The 23,635-nt window shown below is 38.6% G+C and overlaps 2 protein-coding genes and 1 pseudogene across 5 annotated transcripts; 2 read left to right on the forward strand and 1 right to left on the reverse strand.

Moving 5' to 3' along the window:
* Nucleotides 1–1,709: 1,709 nt before the first annotated feature.
* Nucleotides 1,710–3,627, forward strand: LOC107558896 (dehydrogenase/reductase SDR family member 1-like; annotated as a pseudogene).
* A 676-nt stretch (nt 3,628–4,303) lies between these two features.
* On the forward strand, nt 4,304–9,931 carry LOC107558007 (zinc fingers and homeoboxes protein 1-like). 2 transcript variants are annotated; one of them, XM_016241618.1, is made up of 2 exons: nt 4,304–4,552; nt 7,129–9,931. In XM_016241618.1, the coding sequence occupies exon 2, from the start codon at nt 7,158–7,160 to the stop codon at nt 9,117–9,119; it is 1,962 nt and encodes a 653-aa protein (XP_016097104.1). In that variant the 5' UTR covers nt 4,304–4,552; nt 7,129–7,157; the 3' UTR covers nt 9,120–9,931. The 2 variants fall into 2 exon arrangements, with proteins under 2 accessions (XP_016097104.1, XP_016097097.1); XM_016241611.1 differs by lacking the exon at nt 4,304–4,552 and adding an exon at nt 5,028–5,213.
* An 8,032-nt stretch (nt 9,932–17,963) lies between these two features.
* LOC107558034 (zona pellucida sperm-binding protein 3-like) lies at nt 17,964–22,041 on the reverse strand. Of its 3 annotated transcripts, none has more exons than XM_016241647.1 (11): nt 21,893–22,041; nt 21,416–21,597; nt 21,226–21,329; nt 19,305–19,396; nt 19,051–19,231; nt 18,841–18,946; nt 18,676–18,764; nt 18,491–18,582; nt 18,304–18,396; nt 18,181–18,225; nt 17,964–18,076 (listed from the first exon to the last, which is right to left on the reverse strand). In XM_016241647.1, the coding sequence occupies exons 1-9, from the start codon at nt 21,969–21,971 to the stop codon at nt 18,332–18,334; spliced, it is 990 nt and encodes a 329-aa protein (XP_016097133.1). In that variant the 5' UTR covers nt 21,972–22,041; the 3' UTR covers nt 17,964–18,076; nt 18,181–18,225; nt 18,304–18,331. The 3 variants fall into 3 exon arrangements, with proteins under 3 accessions (XP_016097133.1, XP_016097140.1, XP_016097125.1); XM_016241654.1 differs by lacking the exons at nt 21,226–21,329; nt 21,416–21,597; nt 21,893–22,041 and adding exons at nt 19,488–19,591; nt 19,678–19,859; nt 20,155–20,305 and having other exon boundaries at nt 18,314–18,396; XM_016241639.1 differs by lacking the exons at nt 21,226–21,329; nt 21,416–21,597; nt 21,893–22,041 and adding exons at nt 19,488–19,591; nt 19,678–19,859; nt 20,155–20,304.
* Between the last annotated feature and the right edge of the window lie 1,594 nt (nt 22,042–23,635).

A 23,635-nucleotide genomic window follows, 5' to 3' on the forward strand; every position in this document is an offset into this window, starting at 1 on the left:
GATGTTGCTGTAGGGCCATGTTATCATTTTAATGCAATGAAATGACCATTGTCATCAGATACATAATCCGCTGTCGAGGAGAACTGTTTTTTATTTTTATTTTTTGCTGTGTTCTCATCCTGATCACCAGCTGCATCTGAATATGCCCACTTCTCTACTACACAGTATGCAAAAAGCAGTACGCCAGAACAGTAGCATGTCTGAATATAGTATTTGAAAAACAGTAGGCGAAAAGTACCTGGATCACTCCTACCACTTTTAATGGTTCTTGGTCAAAAGCAGTACCTACTCTGGCTGTGTGCGATTACGGACACAGCTCCTCTCTCTTTGCCTCTTAATAAAAATAGAAAAAGTACCTGAAAAGAAAAGGACCACTGAGAAATGCCTACATATAGGGAACAACTGAATCATATTGTGTGGCTATGGTTAGGCTATTCCTTGAATAGTCTGTATAAACACTGCAGATCCTCACTCATGGTAACAGTTTAGTCTATTAAAACAGCAACATATTTGGCAGAACAGAGGAAGAGTTAACCTCTTACCTTGCTGAAAACCAAAATGTTTTAACAGGGTAATGGATTTCCTGCTCAAACTGCATTTGTGTACACGTGTTCATTGGGTGGGTGATTTTATGTTTTTAAATACGCTTTAAAAGCATTGTTTACATTTGCAAAAAGCATTGGCTTTATATTAGACGTATTACGGGAGTGGGAGGACGGTTATAAACATGACTGTTTTATCTGCACGTTATGTGCTAGTTTATTTCACCACACTTTGCCTGTTGTTGGAGATTTCAAGAGTTCCTTAGAGACAATTACCATTCATCGGAGGTTTGACAGCAGAACAGGTATGTGTTGCGTTTACATTAATACAACATGTAAATGACTGTCGCAAGTAAGTCATTACAGCAATAATATCTTCTATCCATCACATTAAACAAATACTAAACAAGCCGATTGTGTCACACGAGAGGCACAAGTTATTCAGCTTTACGTTTCCATCTGCACGACGCTTAGGTAAATAATTAATAATTATGATGATGTATAACACTTACTCCGGGCCAATTAAATGTCGTTGTGATGAAGGTTGCAATGGATAAATGTGACCACAGGGTGACGGGCTCTTATTTCTCACTGTTTGACTGTTACTAATTAGGGAGTCATTTCCGCGAATCGGTTCTTTAGGAACAGTTTTAAAGAACCGATTACAAAATGAGTCAGTGGTTCTTTACGCCATTACGTAATTACGTCCTCGCGTGTCTGACGTTCTGGCTTGGCATGTTTTAGCACAGGGCCAGGGGTGCCCAAACTCGGTCCTGGAGGCCCGGTGTCCTGCAGAGTTTAGCTCCAACCCCAATTAAACACACCTGAACCAGCTAATCAAGCTCTTATAGGTATACTAGAAACTTACCAGCAGGTGTATTGAGGCAAGTTGGAGCTAAACTCTGCAGGACACCGGCTCTCCAGGACCGAGTTTGGGCACCCCTGTATATTTAACATGTTTATCAATAAGTGTGAGTTTATTGTAATTTCACATAGTTGAGTTTTTGATGAGCTACACATGATTCAGCTCATTCAATATAGTAATTTGGGAACCCATTTGGACAGGGCTCATATGTGGCCAATTATTTAATTTTATTTATTTTTCTTTTCGATTCAGTGAGTCTGTGAGTTGTTGTATGGAGAACCACTTGGGTCGATTTTTAAACAAATGATCTAATTCTAAGGATCAGACATCAATATTACTGGCATCAATTTGGATGGATCTGTGTGGTGACTGGTGCTTCCAGAGGAATTGGAAGAGGTATTGTCCTTCAGTTATCTGAGGCTGGCGCTACAGTGTACATCACTGGTCGACAGGAGAAAACTCTGAAGCAGACAGCAGCTGAGGTGTGGAAACTGGCTCCTGATTGTACCGTTAATAACCCTCAACTTGTAGGAGGTGATGTTGGTTTCATGCTTCTTTTATTTTCATGATGACAGGTGACCGAGAGAGGTGGCCGGTGTCTCCCACTGGTCTGTGACTCATCTAAAGAGGATGAAATCAAGGAACTGTTTGAACGTGTCCAGCATGGGCAAAACGGCAGACTTGACTTGTTGGTGAATAATGCCTATGCAGGTGTACAGGTTAGTCACAGTTAACTATGGAACAAAAACACATTTTTCCCCCTGCATATTTGATTTGAAATATTATACTTTTGAATATTTCATAAAATAACTGTTTTACTATTGTTGTGTTTGTGTCTCTGAGTTAGGGTATTATGGACAACTTGAACAAGAAATTCTGGGAGGTGGATCCAGATGTTTGGGACACAAAAAACCAACACTGGACTCAGGTACAGTACAAATCTGGAGGTGACTCCAAATGAAAATATTCATAGTAATTAATTAATTGACTGTTTTTCCAGGGGTCACTATTTCTGCTCAGTGTATGCTGCTCGGATGATGGTGGCTCAGGGCAAAGGCTTGATTGTGTTCATATCATCCATGGGTGGTCTGCGCTATCTCTTTAATGTATCCTATGGGGTCGGCAAAGCTGCAGTGAGTTTGTGCACACAGCATTTTAATTCTATATTTGAAGTCATTTTCAGTATATAATTTCAGTTGCACAGAATTCAACATCCATTCTTTCTGTTCGTATACTATGCCATCATTATTCTCAAAGCATTTATGCTCCAACTTTTGATTCAAAAGTAAGATTTTTTTATTTTTCCCAGCCCTCAATCATCATTGCTTTTTAAGTTCATGGAAAACAATAAAACATATCTTCCTAAATATTTATAATCTGTCTTTTCTCAGTTCAAAGAAGTGTTCAATAAGGGTGAGACGACAGAGTTAGTGGACTATGCATAGTTGAGCTGGCCAAAGGTTGGATTTTTTAAAGACTGAATCAGTTGTTGCCGTTAATATGGTTATGAATTACCATGAAAGTAATTGGTGAGAAATGAAGTGTTTGGAGGTTCTTGCTGACATGTTACTTTATGCTTTTTGGTGACAAACAGATAAAAGTCTGATGTCAATGACTGGGCAAGTGTTGATGACCTGTGACCTCGCTCACCGCTATGGACTCAAGGATGTTGATGGTACGGTGACAAATGTTTATGCTGGAGTAATAGTGTTTTCAGTTATGATCAGATACTTCGGTGTAGATGTTACAAAATGAAATCCTACACGTGTTCCTTGTTGTTTCAGGCTGCAGTGTAGTGGACTACACCTCTCTGAAGTTCCTCATTTCCCAGATACCCTATGTGTCCTGGCTGTCCGTATTCACTCCTTCATTTATCAGAGTGCCTTGTTCCATGCTGAGTCTTGGCAGTGGCAAATTCTAACATGTCTCAGTGAAGAGACAGTGCCTATTTTTTTGTAATCCTGTCATTTTTTTAAAAATTAAAATTATTGTAATGTCTATCTTTACAAATCAGTAAAGCACTTATTAAAAATTCCAGTAGCTGAGTCTGGAAGACACTTAATGCACAATTCATCAGCATATTAGTATTGTCACAAGTCACGACTGTTTTCTAAAATGAGAAAATTTATGAATATACTGGGTATGTTAATATACTGGTTTTAACTTGAAAGGGAATAATTAACCCTGCTCTAGATGAATGTATACTAATCAAACGAGTTATTGCAATAAATACTTAAATTTTTTAACAGTCTTTTGTGTTGTATTTTTGATAGACTGATATGTCGCTCTTGAATACTTGATTCTGATTGGTCAAACACCCATGCAACACTACATAATTGTCCACTCATCTAGGAAAACAGTTGTTCTCATGTTTTGTCCCTGCAGTCTCTTTAAGTAGACTAATTAAAGTGCTTTCACTCAAGTCAATATTTCATGTGCATTGTTAAATAGCCATGTAATAAGTTGGATAATGACCAGGCAGTCTGTCATTAGCACAAAACAAACACAGCTTGATTAGTTTTCCAATACATTCTTTCTTCTCGCATTAAAAATGATTCATTTCAAATCAATAATTAATGTATATTAATTTATTTGGTAGGTAGCCATGTATTATGCAGGATAACATACAGTCAAAATAAACCCTGACAGGGTTATCAGGACCCTTATACAAAGTGAATGGCTCTTGTGTCACCCTGAAGGAGTTTGTTGTACTAATTTATAGATTCAATGAATTGCTGTTTCCTAAACTCTCATTAATAAAGTTACTCATAAAGTTACCATTGACTTGTCTGATCAAAGAATACTGATATCTATGCATGCTTACCTGCAGACTACTAACTTATCATGTGGCACAGTTCACATGGTAATCACATCCCAGATGGGAAGTGCGTTCAGGGGGCCAAGTTTCAGCTGTGCTCCTCCTCCCATCTCTCTCCTTCCCGGATTGGACCTGCACGGCCACGGCACCGTCATTGCATTAGAAAGAGGGGGCTGGTCCGAGAGTTTCCTGATCCTTTCCGTCTAGCCTCGGTCTGACCGGACAGGCGAAAAACACTTAAGGGATTTCCAGAACAAAAGCGACGTCGGACAATACAAACCAGCTGGAGTGGCGTATCTACATACAGCCTTGAGAGAAAATCAAGCGGTAAGTTATTTTTGCTTTTTCACGCGAACTACTACACAGCTTACGTTTGTAAAGTTTTCAAAGCAGAGCCGAGACGGAGTGAAGGCTCTCGAAGCTTGTTATTGCGTCGTTAAAGCCACGCGAGGAGTCAGAGGCGATTTTGTCTTACGTCGCGTTGTGTTACATTATTTGAAGGATTTGTTTTGCTCAAGGTTCAACGGGGAATGCGCGGTTAAGTGGGACAACGGGAGTTTGTTTATGTGTTACTGAAGCGTGAGCGGATCCTGCGCCACAAAAGGGCTGGTGTACAAGAACTGTTATGGCATAAACCCTTGTTTATTACTGAAGCGTTTGGTTGATGATGGCCATTACACTTGCTTACTGTTTGTTGGATGAACACATTCTCTAGTGATCTCATCTCACAGTCACATCCTACGATAGTTTCAGCTGTGCTCCTCCTCCCATCTCTCTCCTTCCCGGATTGGACCTGCACGGCCACGGCACCGTCATTGCATTAGAAAGAGGGGGCTGGTCCGAGAGTTTCCTGATCCTTTCCGTCTAGCCTCGGTCTGACCGGACAGGCGAAAAACACTTAAGGGATTTCCAGAACAAAAGCGACGTCGGACAATACAAACCAGCTGGAGTGGCGTATCTACATACAGCCTTGAGAGAAAATCAAGCGGTAAGTTATTTTTGCTTTTTCACGCGAACTACTACACAGCTTACGTTTGTAAAGTTTTCAAAGCAGAGCCGAGACGGAGTGAAGGCTCTCGAAGCTTGTTATTGCGTCGTTAAAGCCACGCGAGGAGTCAGAGGCGATTTTGTCTTACGTCGCGTTGTGTTACATTATTTGAAGGATTTGTTTTGCTCAAGGTTCAACGGGGAATGCGCGGTTAAGTGGGACAACGGGAGTTTGTTTATGTGTTACTGAAGCGTGAGCGGATCCTGCGCCACAAAAGGGCTGGTGTACAAGAACTGTTATGGCATAAACCCTTGTTTATTACTGAAGCGTTCGGTTGATGATGGCCATTACACTTGCTTACTGTTTGTTGGATGAACACATTCTCTAGTGATCTCATCTCACAGTCACATCCTACGACTTGCGTCAAAAGTTCCCCACATAAGCTGATTATAATAGAGGCCATGGACAAACATCGACTACTGACGCAATTTCCAACTAGTCTAACCAAGTTTATTTAGTGTAAACCGCATTGTATGTCTGTTTAGTGTATACGAATGATTTCAGAAATGATATTAAAATAAATCATAAATCGGCTACTTATATCCACAAGTTAATACATTTGTGAATTGGACACTAATGTATAAATGGTAACCCTGCTAAACAAAAGCTACACTGATTTCAAGGGACTTTATGCTTAGTTGAGTCATTCCAAGTCATCATCTGATAAATGAGGTCACCACAGGCGGTCGGGAATTTATCCTGTCAAGTTCACCTCCAGCTTGTTTTGTAGATGAATTGCGTGCTCATTGCGTGTAGTGGTAAATTGCCTAATATTGGCAAAGCTTTTCCAAGCAGAATTGCCTAAGACCGTGCTCACGTAGACTACTGGCAAAGTTTGTTTCTGTGGTTCACAGTTCAGCTTTGTTTTGGCCTCATTAAAGTCATAGGATGCCACATGGAGCTAAAACTCAAGGTACTGTGTTGCTGATTTACAAATTGGTGGCCATAAGTAGTTAAGATGTCCTATTCAGGACAAACTTGAAAATAAACTCATGGCATGGTTAGATTTTAAAGTAAAAATCTAAACCTTTTCATTTTAAGCACAAACGCAGTAATGGGATGGCCAACATCTCTGTAGACTGTGCTGTGTTGGGTAGGCAAACTGCAAAACTGGCAAACAAAGCAGCTTGACAAATTGCACCAACTTTTGTTACCTTTATTTAACTGAGACCGACTCTTACTATCTCTTGGCCATCTGTTGGAAGGTTAAATGAACTTCTATATGGTTCTACGGGGTTAGGCAAACAAGGGAAGTGGACCATTACAAGCACTGGAAAGGGGCAAGAGAGCTGTGAGGGGCAGGGCCCCCATCTCTCTTTTGCCCAAGTCCGCCATAGTGGGGGTTGGGTGTGCACTGGTGTAGAGTATACGACAGGCTTTAATAAAAGGCTAATGTGTGGAAAAGAACAGCAGGGGGAAGGGGGTGACATCTGTCCTTCTTTTAACTTTAGAGAGGAAAGTCATTGGCTGGACTGTAGAGTTGACCGTAAAGTCACCTTGAGCCTCTGGTAGGCATCGATAATGTCAGATTTCCTGAGGTTAAGTTCACTGCATCTTCCAAATGATCTGAACAAATTCTATTGTAAATTTGACCAACGTAAGAATGACCAGAACCCCACCCATTAACCCCCTCCCCACAGCACCATCCTAGCACCCATCAGCCAGCAACAGCCCACCACCCCCCAGCATTCCAACCTTTTCACCCCTCACAAAATCTGGCTTACAAACAACAAAGATTTTAATTGTTACCAAAATTAACTGTTTTAAAGGCAAAAAATTGCATTATGGGTTTTGCACATGCACTACCATGCTGAGTTCATTCTCAGTTGACTAATTTTTTTTGTTCTTTTTACAGTCTGTGGCAATAGAGGACAAATATCTCTGATGGCGACGCACAGTGACCATGACTTGAAAGTTATCTCTTCAAGAGGGGTGGCAACAAAAAGAAAAGACGGAAGCCTCACCAGTGCATGGCAGCAAAAATCACCACACTACCACAATTATGATGGAAAGGAACATGCAAGCCCCTCTAATCGCAGACCAAGAGAGAGCAATGGTGGTTCTGCAGTAAGCTTCAGCACTAATAATAACTCTGTAGTATGTCTTCCTTTGGTATCTGAAGGACTGAAGCTAGTGTGGACCCAGTCAGATCAAACACGTGAGCTGGATGGTATCCCTGAACTTGTTCAGGCCTTCAACATCTTCCCCTATCCAACATCTCAAGAAGTCACCACCCTTGCCCGTGTCTGTGCTCTTCCCCTAGATAAAGTCAAAGTGTGGTTCATGGTGCAACGCATCAAGTATGGAATTAGTTGGGCCTCGGAGGACATTGAAGAGACGCGGCTCAAGCTGGCTAGACCAGTGCAGACGAGTGAGACTAAACACAAAGAGAGCAGTACAAAGAGGGAAAATGGTATTGAGGATTTAAAAGAAACAGAAGATCTAGTGCAAAGTCCACAAGTGCCTCGTAAAAGACGTAAAACTGAAAGCACAGAACCAGCAAAGCTCTTTCCTGCTCCCTCACATTTCCGTTCATCTCTCCCACCTCCCCAGGATTCATACTACTACCGACAGCCAGTAGAAATTCCAGAAACACCTCAAGCAGCCACCCCACCTACTTCTACAGAGTCTCCTGTTGGATCTGAGCAGCCACGTCATGGGCGCTACAAAAAGTCCAAAGCCCAGTTAGCTGCTTTGCGTAAGAGTTTTCTACAGGAGAATTGGCCTGATGAGACCGAGCTCCAGCGCCTACAAGAGGAGACGGGCCTTACTCGTAATGAGATTCGAAAGTGGTTTAGTGACGGTCGCTACCAGCTGCGAAATGGTAGGGGGTTGTCGACATCCTTCTCTGCTACTCAAGGAGAAAAAAATGAACCCAACTACAGTCTATCATCTCAGTCTCAGGAGGTTCAGCCTCTCCCTCTCACCACTAAAAAGCAAACTACAGAGCAAGCTGATGACGAAGGCAAGGAAAAGTTTTGCGTGAAAGGATCACGAAGGAATCGGACAAAGAACTCTCAGTTTTTCCAGCTTTTCCTCTCTAACACACTCGAGGCATTTGTAGATGAACCATTAGGTGTGGACGAGGAGAAATGTTTAGAAGAAAGTGAGATTCATAATAACGAAGCTGGAAGCGAACAGGAAAGTGAGAGCTGTTGTTTGACACCTCCAGAGCCAGCTGCACCCACTTCCTCCTCTTCTTCTCCATCAATCACCCCATCTAAAAAACACTCAGGCAGGTCGTCGAAATCTGCACGCTCCGTCAAAGCAAATGCTTTGAACAACTCCCTAAACCCCTCGGACAACACTTCACCTTCTTCAGTATTAACAGCAGCTGGACGACCAAGGAAAACAAAGGAGCAACTGGCTCTCCTAAAGGAATACTTCCAGCGCTGCCCATGGCCAAAAAGTGACGTATACACACAGATAGTTGAACTAACATCTTTGCCTCGTGCTGATGTTATCCAGTGGTTTGGGGACACGCGTTATGCTGTAAAAAATGGCCATGTACGGTGGGTGCATGCTGATGTACGTGACCAAGTGCTTGCTGAGATAGCATTGTTACAAAGTGGAGGGGCTGCTGCTGATGCCACTGGAACCCCAGGAAGTGAAGGCAACAGGAAACGTAAGTCACAAGGGAACAGCACGCCAAAAACACAGAAGTCTGCTACAGATTCCGTAGACTTCAGTCCGTTGGAGCAGTATTATCGACAGATGGGACCACTCCAAGAGAAAGACCTTGACAATCTCTGCCGGAAGTCAAAAATGAGTTATCAACAGGTCCGAGACTGGTTTGCATCTAAAGACAGTACAACACTGGACACAGAGATCACTGTTATTGATTGATTAATATAAGAAAGAAAACTGTTTGTGCTCCTGTCTGTTAATCTGCTGTGAGTCCTGTAATCAGGCAAAACACCTTTGAAGGAACAGTATAAAATCACTTCATGCAATGCCCTCTACTATGTAAAAAAAAAAAAAAAAAAAAAAAAAAAAAACATAACAATGTGAAGGTTTTTTTAACACCCACTTCATCATTTGTTAATTTGTTATACAACAGGCAGTATTGAAATGTAAAATGTTTTCCTGTGATACTCTGGGAGTCATCTGTACACTGGCTGTTCCTCCAGTTTCCAATGTTTGTGTTTTTGGTATTTTTGTTAGTAATCCTTTAGAGCCTTAATTGCTGCTTCTTCGATCTGATATGATACTCAAACTTTTAATTTTTCCAGAAACCTTGGCTTGGTTATCTATTAGGTACTGTAGTTTAGTTTTTTGGACCAGTAACTTTAGCAATGCGAGAGTATGTTTTTGTCAATTTTTAGTTTAACTCCTAGAAGATCCATATGGCACTCTAAATTGATTCCCTTGCAAACAGTTAACCTTAAGTTTTTCCAATATATATATGTATATATATTTTTCCCCCCAATTATGTTTCTTTCTTTAACATTCCGCACTTAGAGGTTTATGGATCCATCTCTCTAATCTCGCTACTTCATTGTGAATAAACATTTTATTTGAATACTTCCCTACTCCACTGCAGTGAAGACAACAAAAGCCATGGTTTTTGTAAAATCTTGTGCCTTATTGTCTGTAAATTTGTGTTTCAGGGAGGGGAAACAGTTGCATTGAAATAAAACATGACCGATTAAGTTCAACTTACTGTTGCATTCTTTTCAGTTTACCCCTTGACATCAAACGTGTCAAAAATGTCTCCTCAAAATGTCTTGTGGTGTATTTTCCAAAAATGGTAAATGTACCATATTGACATTAGGCAAATGGGGCATGAAAAGGCTTAAATTGCAAATCATTCACATCATTTAGAGTTGAAAAATATTTAGCATTAACATATGGTTTAAATTCATCAGTATTTCACTTTTCTACAAACACGGTGGTGTTGGTTAGGTGTGCTGGCAGTTCATGGCTGCATTTCCCAAAAGCATTATCACCAGTAGTCTCTACGATCTACTTCAAAATGCTTTTGAGAAACGCAGCCCAGATCTTTTGGTATGCTAAACTATGGATTATGTCTCAGTTTTGTGATCAAATTCCACCTATAAAAAAGGGACCACAATACAGCTGTTAATTATATTAATTATACAATAAATTGATGCTGAAGGGTTCAAGACGTTCTTTCTCATTCCTTGCGTAATGTGGATTTAATTTGTTTCGATTTTTCTGTTTGAATAAACTGGAAAAAATGCAATTGGTTGGACTGATTTATTGTAACTGAGCCCAGCTAACAAAAGTTTTGATGTTAAAATATTTTTAATTGTCACATTTAATGGTTTTCTATTTTATTTGCAGAGGTGTAAAGAGTACCTGAAAACCATACTTGAATAAAAGTACAAGTACCTTACAGTGACAATTACCCCACTACCAGTTACAAGTCACCAATTTCAAAACAACTTGAGTAAAGGTCTTAAGAGTATCTGATTTTAACAGTACTTAAGTATTTTACTTATACTGACTATAGGCTCAAAGATGCACTAGTCAAAGAGACATGCCAGTGAAAAACAAGAAAGAGTTCATTTGTGAGAAAAGCAAACACTTTTATAAAACTGAACACCTCAAAAATTGCAATAAATAAACTATGCTTCAAAAAGTATTATTATTATTTTTGCTTAATTTGTTTATTGAACTTTTACAATAATAACAGGATAAGAATACAGGAGAATAGTGGAAAAAATACTGTTAAGTAAAATTAAAAAGTCAAAGCCTTCTTGCACTGGATGAGCTGGTTTCAGCCTCATTCCCGTTGCTAAGGAACTCACATTCATGTCAAGTAGCCTTGTTGACAAGTTTGGGTGAATAAGGGCAAAACATACAAGATAATGTACTTTCAGTGCCCTGTAGTTGGCGATATCACTTCTTTTGTAGCAGAAATAAACTGCTGCAGAAAAAGCTAGGTGCAATGGAAAATATAATGTGTAATTGTAACACTCATTACAAATGTAGTGGAGTAAAGAGTACAGATGCTTATTCAAAAATGTAGTGAAGTAGAGAGTAAAAGTTGCTAATATCTTTGATACTCAGTAAAACTCCAAAAAGATACTCAAGTACAGTAATTAATTTCATTTACTTAAATACTTTACACCACTGTTTATTTGCAATTACATTTCCATTGGAAAATGAAAGCGAGTTATATTTTCAGTTCTAACAATAAACTCGTTCAAAAACGGAGCAAAATAGTTGTGATAGTGAGAGACCAAAGTAAATGAAAAACATTTATGGCTCATATAGCCTTTATTTGTGCCACCTTTAATCAAACTAAAAACAGTTTTTTCAAATAAATTAATGTCAATATAATTTTATCTACTGATATGAAGAATTAGTAGATCACTCATCTTTTGAGTGATGTGGGTGCAATATTGATGAAGTGGCTTTCTAATGACCTAAATTAGCTACAAATGATTATTGGTTATTGCCTTGGGGACTGGATTGTAGGCCTAGCCAGAAGCTGGAACTGAAAGTTGTTTGGGGTTGTATGTTGGGACCTATAAATTATGAGAAGATGGACAGCGCAATTGCTTAGTGTGAAAACTTTCAATTTGGGGCATTAATAAATGTTTAGTCTTGGTAAATGCATAAAATGTTACCTTGTCGGAGTGTTAACTGAACTGGGTGTCCCTTTAAGATAAAAAGAGAACATAAGCATAAGCACAATGAGGCTGAACAGTAGAGTGTCCACCTTGAAACCATCATTACTTTATGCACTCAAATAATGATATCTGAAAGATATGATTAACAATGTCAGTATTACATCACTTACTGAAACTTTGTTCATGTACTGAACTCAAGCTAGACATAGAGATGGATAACCCTGGGGGTGTCTAGAGCAGATTAGACATAAAGCACAGTCACATGAGGATTGCTTATTTCCATATGACTTGAAAACTGACTATATTAAACTAAACAAACTATAAACTAGGATGTAATAGAGACGCTAACTCACTGTCATGCCGAGTCTGGAATGTCTAAACCTCTCCAAAGTGTCACCCGAACTTGCACAACAACCAGAATTACATTGTATTATTTGGAGGAAAGTAAATCTATATAAAAATAAATGACATGATAAAATGCAAGATACCTGACAGCTCTTGAGCGAGGTGTGACTGGAAATGCAGTTGGAAATGAAATGCGATGAGAACAATATATTTAAAGCTTTACAGTGTTTCAATCTAGGAGATGAAGCTTCTGTTTTAAGCTATGAAATTGCTACCTGGTGATGTGACAGCCACAGGAAGAATCATCCTTGGAGTTCCTCTATATATGGAAAGAATATATTTTAAATGTATATTATATTATATTATGACACATTTATGCACATAAAGACAAATATTTGTATTTACCCATTAATTGGAAACCTCCCAGGAGATGTCTGTGGAGGGAAGAAAAACTATAACATCCAAAGAGAACGGAAGTTAGAAGGGAAGCGTGAGACATGCAATAAGAATCTCTCACCCTCCTCTGAGAAAGCGGCTTCTTTAGTTCTTCGTTCTCTTGTTTCAGCTCAGACACTTGCCTTAAATAAAACACAAGTAACTAAACAGTCAAGTGCCACTGAATATATATCTTAGATCTAATCCATAAATGACCACCTGTAGCACTGATCACGGACTTCTTTCACCTTTCGTTCCAGTTCCACAGACCTGCTTCTTAAGAATGCGATGACTCGCTCCTTCTGCCTTTTCTGAAAAATAGCGATCTGAAACAAATGCATTTTCCTAAGTTATAAATGGCAGAATTGTGTTTGCTTAGGACTTGATGTCACTCTGACATGATGATTTCATGTTACAGAGTTCACAGCAAATGTTTTTTTTTTGTTGGCCTTTTTAGATTCAATCAATTATAAAGGAATTGGGACAAATAAAATGTATTTGTTAAAGCAGAAAATGACCTGGGCAATATGTTCCAGTCGAGTCTGAATGAGTTTCACTGGATCTTTGAAAAACATCTTTTCCTGTGGCTTCATCTTAAAAAAAAAAAGGAACATGTAAGGAAACATGGTTGTTCAAATGTTGGTATAGGCATAGGTGAGGTTGGTATAGGTAACCAAAGTTAATAATTTTTTTCTAATTAAGAATAATGCATGTAACCATAGCAACAAATAATATAAAATAAATGAATATAAATGAATAATATTAAATATTAAATAAATTAATATTAGTATTGCACTGTTTTAACAACTCTGCTTTTATTTCCTCTATAGTCAAACAATTCGAAAATAAAATCTGAACATTACTGCTATTTTCTGCAATTTTTCATTACAGAAATTATTCAAAAGGTTGACAAAAATAATTCTTAGCATGTAGGCCTACCTGTTTTTTTGTGTGTTTTTTTTTTTTACAGATAACTAGTTGTCAAACTGTTGTTCATACAACACACATCAACTGAACTTGTTCTCAAAATTCAATTGTGATTTGAAACTTTCATGACCTTAATCTCTCATAGGTAAACTGTGTATGAACTTCAGAACCATATTTAGCACCCCAAACAAGCCCACTTCCAGTGTGTGCTGTTTAACACTGTAAAGCTTTTTTGACACAATCTGGGGCCGGCTGCATAAACTGCTTAGACTAGTCTTAAAACGTTATTCATGTAATTTCTTTTCTACTAAACTGTTACTAACTTTTTTAAATCTATTCCAAAAAGGTTGACTGCTGTAATTTGAATTGAAAAGTAAGACTGGTACCTCTTGGCTAACTGCTAGTTGGTCAAACAAGTTCTTAACATAGTGACTAGTTTATGCAACTGGCCCCTGTATTGTATAAAGCAGTGGTTCCCAACCCTGGTCCTAGAGGCATCCCAACACTGCACATTTAGCATGTCTCCTTTCTCTGACACACCAATTTTAGGTCTTGAAGTCTCTACTAATGAGCTGATGGTCTGAATCAGGTGTGTTTGATTAAGGAGACATGCAAAACGTGCAATGTTGGGGTGCCTCAAGGACCAGGGTTGGGAACCACTGGTATAAAGCACCACATAAATAAAGAAGACTTGACTTGTGCAACAGGACCCTCAGGAAAGTTGGGGGGTGGGTACATACTAGCATAGTTTCCAAGGTGGGCCAGACCCACCCAGGCGCCCCTGTGGAGCAAGGCCTTCTAAAAAACAATATTCTGTGTGAATGTTGCTGAGATCATCTGGTTTCTCAGTGCGGGTTGGACTTACCTGATCAGATATGTGAAGGTAGTTGCAATTGGCACAACAAATTTCGCACTGACCTTTAGGAGGATATTACAGTTAGTGATTCACAGTAGCCTCGAAAATGAAATAATAATAAAATATAATAAAAACCACTCAAAATAGCAAAAAAAAAGAAGAAGAGCGTATTGCGTTACGTTACTCACTTGTATTTATGCAGTTCTCACAAAATATATGGCCACAACTGGACACTACGAATTTTTTCCCTTCTCTCACATAACAATTGTTACAGTGAAACCAGTTCATTTCACTTCTATGAAAGAAAAAAAAAAACTAACGTTAAAATTAATATTAAAGGATGTTGATACCATTAAGAGATGTAACGTTATGCTGCAATAACACGTTTTTTTTGCTAATCTTGCAATGCTAGCAAACTGTGGACTGCGTTAAAATACTTGTTTGTCATAGTATAAACAATTTACTTTTACGAATGTTATGTTTATCTGAATAATTTACCTGCAGCTGTTAAGAGTAACGTAGCAAATCTCTCTCAACTTGTCCTCGAGTCGAGTGAGCGAACCGTTGAAAAATTCCTGAAGTAAACGGTTTTGGCGCCATCTCTTGGGCAGTGTAGTAAAGTAAGAAAAAGTGGTTTTAAGTGTCTTTGCTATAGTGAGTGTAAAGGCACAAAATAACTTGCCAAATTCATACTCTATGCTTTTGCCCATCACAACTGCTGGATCACCATCAAGTGTGCTCATTTGTTTCCAGAAGTTGGAAGGAAAAAAGTATCAATTTCAGAATATTTTAGTAGCAGGTATTTTTTCTGTCCCAGGCATTGTTTGACACTAAAAACAAAACGGATCTAGGGCAAGTTAATAAGTGTAAAAAACAAACAAACATTTTTATATGTAATAACGAACAACATCCACTTTTATAATGGTTTATTTCTCTCAAGAAACGCAGCAGTTGAACAGGAACAGGTAGAGCTCAACCCTTAGGATGTCCAAAGCAACTCCCGCGGCTTGGAGGCAATCTTTGGAAGTAATTCAACACAGAATAGATGTCAGATAAGGGACATAAAATAAAATAATAATAATAATAATAAAAAATACAACAGCAATATAAGACAGCTAACCTTGTCAAATCCAAGGTATGACCCAGTCCTCAGTTTTCAATAATAACCAGAGGCCCAATAACAGAATTTAAAGCTGAGGAATCTGTAGATCATGCAGTCAAGTCAGTTCATGCCCAGTAGTAAAACTCAATACTTAATGATTCTTTTCACACTTGTGAAATAGTGGCTAAATGTTTAATCTTCACTTTATGGTAAAGTAACATATGGTAAGCAATAATACAGTGAACAGTGACCTGCTGTTATTCCTAATTTCTTTCTTCCTTGACAGTTAGTGTCACAGCAGCTGCAGAGAGAATTCTGGGATGGATCATCAATCAGCACCCAACTGCAAAAAGAGAAAGAGCCTATTCATGAGTTCTACAAGAGGCCTTCAATTTGAAATTATCATACTGTGAGCTGATCCTGTCATATTGACAAGCTTTCTTGCCACCATCCAGGTCACTTGGGTCCCATGCCACAAGCCTGCAGTCCAGGTAGACCTGGGGATGATGCAAAAAAAAATTCCGAATGAACGAAAGAACTTGCATCTTCTCCAATGACAAACTTGAAAGCTTCAAGACTTAGCCTGATCTCTGACAATTGCTTTCTTGGCAGAAACCTTGAGTTTGTATTTTTGCTGTCTACAAGACACCTTAAAGCAAAGAAGAAAAAAAAAAATGAATAAATTTTAAAGGGCATCAAGATGAAGAATTGTGCTACTCACTCCACTGCTGTGGAACATGAAAATGTTTTTAGCTCCAGAAAGACCACATCTCGTTTTCACACATGCCCATTATTGGTAATGAGTGGATAAACATGAGAATCTGGACCCAGTTCTGGTGTTGTGGATGCCAGACATCCATCCAGCAGCAGTATTAATGGCTGATGGTTCTGCTGGGCAACTGAGGCAGCAATTGGGATTGTTGAGCCTAGTGAGAATGTCGTGGTAGTGGCCACACCACTAAAGTCATCTACAAAGAGAAAGTTATTGGACCATTTTTTATTCAATGCATTTAACTATATGCACAACCTTTTGTCATCTAGACCACTGCTGAATCTAACAAGAACAAGCAAGGTTACTTTTCTCAGCATATAAACCAATCTCAGTAACTTCTACTCGTCTCTTTTTCCAAGTACAAATGTCTCCAACAATGCAAAGTTTTAAGTGTTGAATATGGCCCAAAGAATTCCATTTTAAGAACTGTTAAGTACTCCTTTGCTCCTCATAGGAAAGAGCTATTAACTAATAGCTCAGTGGCTCATACTTCCAAACACAAATAAATCAGAGGGCAAATCTGTTACTCTTTACTAATGAAGAATAACGGAAATTCTTCACTGAACTCACCAGCCTCCTAATATTACAAGCCCAAAATTCAGCATAGAACACTGCCTCTGAGCCTTGAGATTTTACTGAAATCTGGGTTGGAGGCCAGTTACACAGGCGGAGCAGGGATGGATCCACTTGAGGGTCTGCATCAACCCATCGCACAGAGACAGAGTTTTTGCTGCAGTCCACAGTGATTGCTGATGGGAGGCAAGTTTGAAGATAGACTTAGAATTAGTGTGTACAAAACTCAGCAATAGTGTGCAATGTGGTGTTAAAATGCTCCATCTGGTACAAGCCTCCTATTATATTACCTGCTTGTGCCACTAAGAAAACAACCAGAATTTAAAAAAAGCAAGCAACAAAAAGGCATTCTGACAGCACACTGTTGCCTACTTCAAGGACATACTTATGCACTTTGATTGATAGCTAACCTAAAGTTTTCACATCTGAAATGCATTGAGCTTAATGAACGTCAGCTGCTGATGATCCGACTCGGATCATACAAAATGTGACAAATATTTCTAATATAGTGTTCAAGAAATTAGTGTCATGTAAAACATTTTCATGTGAACTGTTTTGGATACATATTTAGCTTTATACTGCTAGGTTCTGAACGTAGTTGAATGCTAGGTAGATAATTTTTTGCAACATGCATTTTTAAAATTAGAACAAATTAATTTGCTTTTTGACAGTTCTGGCAAAATTTGCCAAATCATAAGCGGCAACTCTTAAACACTATTGTTTTTTGAAGGAATCACTCCCAGTCAGCATTACAGTAGGTTGCAAAAACGTAGTTTTACAAGCTCAGGCTCTGAATATCTGCAAATGTGCTTTCTGTACCATTTTAATTTGACCTGAGCAAGCATATAATTACTACATTTTTTTTTTTTTTTTTACAAAATCGAATTCACCAGATTTCCAAGTTTCTCAAGGCATTTTAATGTACTCTTAAGGTTTCTTACAATGCATGCTATAACCTGCTCCTTTAGTTGGGAGAAATCAACTTAATTATATAACTGTTGAAATGGAGGTAAATTTATGAGTCATCCTTAAAGACAAATAAGTGATGTGACCGATCACAGAAAGAAAGTTTCAAATATGATGTTTCACAGTCTTTTAATCAACACGATGCATAAAAGTTGGAGCAGTGAAAAAATCTGACGACTTCTTTGGCCACTCCTACTCAAATCACTCAGATCAGGAATCCAGCACCTGAAAAAAAAAAAAAATTTTTAAAAAGGGGGAAAAATGTTATTCCACTGTACACAATGGTGAATTATTACCAAAATATCATGTACAGAGTACACTCCACTGACCTGTCAGTTATCCATTGCATCACTATAGACAGCCAGCCACTCAGCCTACAAAGGAGGAAAAACAAACCACTGTAATATGCATAATACTATAAAGACAAAATTAAATAATTTTAAGAACATTACAAAAGATTACGGATGACATGGAGTAACATCACAGTGAATCTTCTGTAAATGTCAAAGGTCCCAGCACAGACTTTAGTACCAGTCCTTGAGGTGCTGTAATCCAGACACATTGCATGTTAACTTAAAGCCATGTTACGGTGTTCGCCATATTTAACATTAGTTTTTTGGCATTATGCTTTTGATTTACCGGAATCCGTGTCCCTCTTTCCACGGCCTTGACATGTTGATTCACAGCACTGACAAAGAGAACTCTGGAATGGGTCGTCTAAAAGCTCCCACCTGTTAATGAAGCAGCATTATTAGATCTTTTCCAATAAATCAAATCAACTTAGATTTAATAATGGAGTTTAAGTACAAATCAAATTTACACACTCTCCTGTGGCTTTATTATAATTGCAGGCCTTCTTTTCTTCATTGAGGAGGTCAGGGTCCCACGCAATTAATTTGCAATGGATGTAGACCTGCAGGAAAAGAATAGGCAGGAACAAGTTCAGACGTTTAATAACTTGCCATATTCCAATAAAGGGAGTCCCTCACCTCTTGTCCCACAGCGAATCTGAAAGCTTGAAGGTGAAGCAGGATCGAGGAGGAGTGATACCTTGGTAAAAACTTAGAGAAGCTTTTCTTACCATCCACAAGGCACCTACAATGGGTTCACATCAAGTCAATTATAGAAATATGGCCACTAAATTGCAGAAAATAATGTGCTGACTAATGGCTATTTCAATTAATAACAAATGTACACACCCTTTATTGGTAATAAGTGGGTATGTAAGAGTATCTGGGTACATTTCGAGTGTTGTGGAGGCTACACATTCCTCCAGAAGCAGCAGCAGAGGCTGATGGGCTTGCTGGTTAACACCAGCCCAGATAGGAACAAAAGATCCCATTGGAAAGACATTGGATTCTGCAGGGCCACTGAAATCATCTGGAGAGATTATGATATGCAAGTTATTATAACAAGACCAATAGAATCAATAGATCAAGCATTGCCTACTTACAATTGAGAATTGCCATGTGAAAGGCCAGTTCTCCATGACCTTGGATAACACCAGTAGAAGAGCTCTGGAAGGTAGGAGTCCAACCCTTCGGCCTGATAACAGAATTGAAATTATTGTACATCAATGGCAATGTTTTGGGATCGAGAGTCCTGGTGAAGACCTGTAGTACCTAGTTGTAGTTACCTGTCATACACACATCTAACTGGATAGCTGAAAGAAGGAGGGGAGGGCTTTGGCAACGGCCTGTAGGTTAGCTTGTTCTCATACACCAAGTATTTCCATGTTGCCTAATTGGAATGGAGAGAGAAAAATAGAAAAGAAAAATAAATTCATCATATTTTCAGGATTCAACGATTAGTGAAATCAAACTTACCATTCGTCTGAAATCACAAGCACTAAGTGGATAGTAAAAGTCTGCTTCTGCTCCATTTGACGCATTTGAGAATTGTGAAGGAAAGCAGCTACCCAAGAAAAGCCGAGTAGGATTTCCAGTCATTGTTTTGTCCACTTTCCACTTAACATGAACAGAATGCTCTTCACATGTAATTTGGATATCTATAGAAAAAGGGAGAGAGGGATTACTCATTGCATGCCTGAAAGTTGAAGAAAACTGAACAACTCTACAAAAAAATCAAACTTAAGTTGGTATCTGTGTCTAGAACCTGGTTTCAAAGCAGATAATTAGTAATAAACTAGGTTTCTACTGGTCTTTAAAACATGGTGGTCAGTCAACCAGCTAATGATCAACTACTGTGTTCCAAAACACAACTACCAGCTAAAGTTGGATTCTTCTAGATGTTGGTTAACTTATAATGCATCATATTTTTTCTTGTGCCATAATACAAATTACCGTCATTACTATCTTCAGACACATCGAATGCCGTGGCAATTGCACAAACTAAACAAAAAAAACCTAGCAGGTACTTCATGATCAGGTAGTCCAGAGCTAGTGAGACGCAAACCAAATGCTCTCTGTAAGCAGCTAAATTGTGCTACCTGGTCTAATCAGTAATTTATAACAGCTGGCACCTGACTGGGGAGGAAATGAAAAGTGAGCAGTATGTACTCGTGATGGGAGAAACGAAGCTTTTCGAAGCATTGAATCAATTGAACCAATTGCTTCGAAAAATGATTCGATGTTTCGAAGCACTTGAAACAGCACATGCTGGCGACACCTGCTGGTGAAAACGTTGAAAAAGCATCAAGAAATCAGACCAAACGTACAAAACAAATGGAAATGTTTTTTTTTAGAAATACCATTTTTTTTAAATGAATAATAAACACATAAATACTATTAAATATTAGTGCTTGTGTTATGTGTTTTATTTATATGTCTATGGGTTTGATACGCGCTCCGAAACACTGATTCGAAACAAAAGATTCACAAATGTTTCGAAGCTTCGTTCGGTGTGCAGGCGGATGCAGGAAGTGGCGTTGATTCCGGAAGCGATCCGGATATGGAGGATGAATTGTGTGGCGCGGAAATTGGAGGTAATGGATTTTTAAAAAATTTTTAATTTTCATTTGGCTTGGTGCTCTGTTCTTGAGGATCTTCTTACGATCTTGTATTGCCTTATTGTATGTGTTTTTTGCAATAAAAAATGGAGATGAATGGAATGTAGTGGTAAATAGGAAAAGAAAGAACATCTTTCTGAATCTGAAACAGACAGTGAGAATGGAAGTCATATGTCAAGGAAAAGAAAAGAAAAGAAAAGAAGAGTATAAGGTATTGATGAAGTTTGCTGCTGGATCTTTGAATGCAATTAACCCATTGAAACTGTCTGAAGCACTGAAGGAAAAGATGGGAATGATGGAAAGTGTTAAGACTTTAAGAGAAGGTAGACTTTTGTTGTTTTGTAATGATAACAGACAACGGGATCGAGAGTCCTGGTGAAGACCTGTAGTACCTAGTTGTAGTTACCTGTCATACACACATCTAACTGGATAGCTGAAAGAAGGAGGGGAGGGCTTTGGCAACGGCCTGTAGGTTAGCTTGTTCTCATACACCAAGTATTTCCATGTTGCCTAATTGGAATGGAGAGAGAAAAATAGAAAAGAAAAATAAATTCATCATATTTTCAGGATTCAACGATTAGTGAAATCAAACTTACCATTCGTCTGAAATCACAAGCACTAAGTGGATAGTAAAAGTCTGCTTCTGCTCCATTTGACGCATTTGAGAATTGTGAAGGAAAGCAGCTACCCAAGAAAAGCCGAGTAGGATTTCCAGTCATTGTTTTGTCCACTTTCCACTTAACATGAACAGAATGCTCTTCACATGTAATTTGGATATCTATAGAAAAAGGGAGAGAGGGATTACTCATTGCATGCCTGAAAGTTGAAGAAAACTGAACAACTCTACAAAAAAATCAAACTTAAGTTGGTATCTGTGTCTAGAACCTGGTTTCAAAGCAGATAATTAGTAATAAACTAGGTTTCTACTGGTCTTTAAAACATGGTGGTCAGTCAACCAGCTAATGATCAACTACTGTGTTCCAAAACACAACTACCAGCTAAAGTTGGATTCTTCTAGATGTTGGTTAACTTATAATGCATCATATTTTTTCTTGTGCCATAATACAAATTACCGTCATTACTATCTTCAGACACATCGAATGCCGTGGCAATTGCACAAACTAAACAAAAAAAACCTAGCAGGTACTTCATGATCAGGTAGTCCAGAGCTAGTGAGACGCAAACCAAATGCTCTCTGTAAGCAGCTAAATTGTGCTACCTGGTCTAATCAGTAATTTATAACAGCTGGCACCTGACTGGGGAGGAAATGAAAAGTGAGCAGTATGTACTCGTGATGGGAGAAACGAAGCTTTTCGAAGCATTGAATCAATTGAACCAATTGCTTCGAAAAATGATTCGATGTTTCGAAGCACTTGAAACAGCACATGCTGGCGACACCTGCTGGTGAAAACGTTGAAAAAGCATCAAGAAATCAGACCAAACGTACAAAACAAATGGAAATGTTTTTTTTTAGAAATACCATTTTTTTTAAATGAATAATAAACACATAAATACTATTAAATATTAGTGCTTGTGTTATGTGTTTTATTTATATGTCTATGGGTTTGATACGCGCTCCGAAACACTGATTCGAAACAAAAGATTCACAAATGTTTCGAAGCTTCGTTCGGTGTGCAGGCGGATGCAGGAAGTGGCGTTGATTCCGGAAGCGATCCGGATATGGAGGATGAATTGTGTGGCGCGGAAATTGGAGGTAATGGATTTTTAAAAAATTTTTAATTTTCATTTGGCTTGGTGCTCTGTTCTTGAGGATCTTCTTACGATCTTGTATTGCCTTATTGTATGTGTTTTTTGCAATAAAAAATGGAGATGAATGGAATGTAGTGGTAAATAGGAAAAGAAAGAACATCTTTCTGAATCTGAAACAGACAGTGAGAATGGAAGTCATATGTCAAGGAAAAGAAAAGAAATTCTTACGATCTTGTATTGCCTTATTGTATGTGTTTTTTGCAATAAAAAATGGAGATGAATGGAATGTAGTGGTAAATAGGAAAAGAAAGAACATCTTTCTGAATCTGAAACAGACAGTGAGAATGGAAGTCATATGTCAAGGAAAAGAAAAGAAAAGAAAAGAAGAGTATAAGGTATTGATGAAGTTTGCTGCTGGATCTTTGAATGCAATTAACCCATTGAAACTGTCTGAAGCACTGAAGGAAAAGATGGGAATGATGGAAAGTGTTAAGACTTTAAGAGAAGGTAGACTTTTGTTGTTTTGTAATGATAACAGACAACAAAAAGTGGCTCTAGGAATAAAATCGATTCTAGGACAAAAAGTTATTTGTTCAATTCCATAAGACAAAAGACGGGTTAAAGGAGTAATATCAGGAGTATCTCCTGATGTTCAAGTTGAAACTATTAAGAAAAATGTAACTGGAGCGACAGGGTTCGACGTGAAACGATTGAAGTGTACTAGAAACAATGAAAAAAATCTACAGTCTCTCAGTCATGATTCACTTTGATGAAAATAAGCTACCTAGCAGAGTCGTTTTAGGATTTGTAAGTTATATGGTCAGGTCATATAGTCTTCCTCCTCTGAGATGTTATAAGTGCCAAAGGTACGGGCATGTGGCCGCAATTTGCAGGGGTAAACAGAGATACGCAAGATGTGGGGGTGAACATGAATATGGTCAATGTGGGCAAGAAATTAGTCCCAAATGCTGTAATTGCGGAGGAGAGGACAGTGCGGGATACGGAGGATGTAAGGCAGGGATTCTCAAAACTGGCCCACGAGATCCACTTTCCTGCAGAGTTTAGCTCTAACCCTAATCAAACACACCTGAGCATGCAAACCGATG

Source organism: Sinocyclocheilus grahami, unplaced genomic scaffold (genome assembly GCF_001515645.1).
Source record: "Sinocyclocheilus grahami isolate Dianchi unplaced genomic scaffold, SAMN03320097.WGS_v1.1 scaffold21.1, whole genome shotgun sequence".
NCBI classification, from domain to species: domain Eukaryota; kingdom Metazoa; phylum Chordata; class Actinopteri; order Cypriniformes; family Cyprinidae; genus Sinocyclocheilus; species Sinocyclocheilus grahami.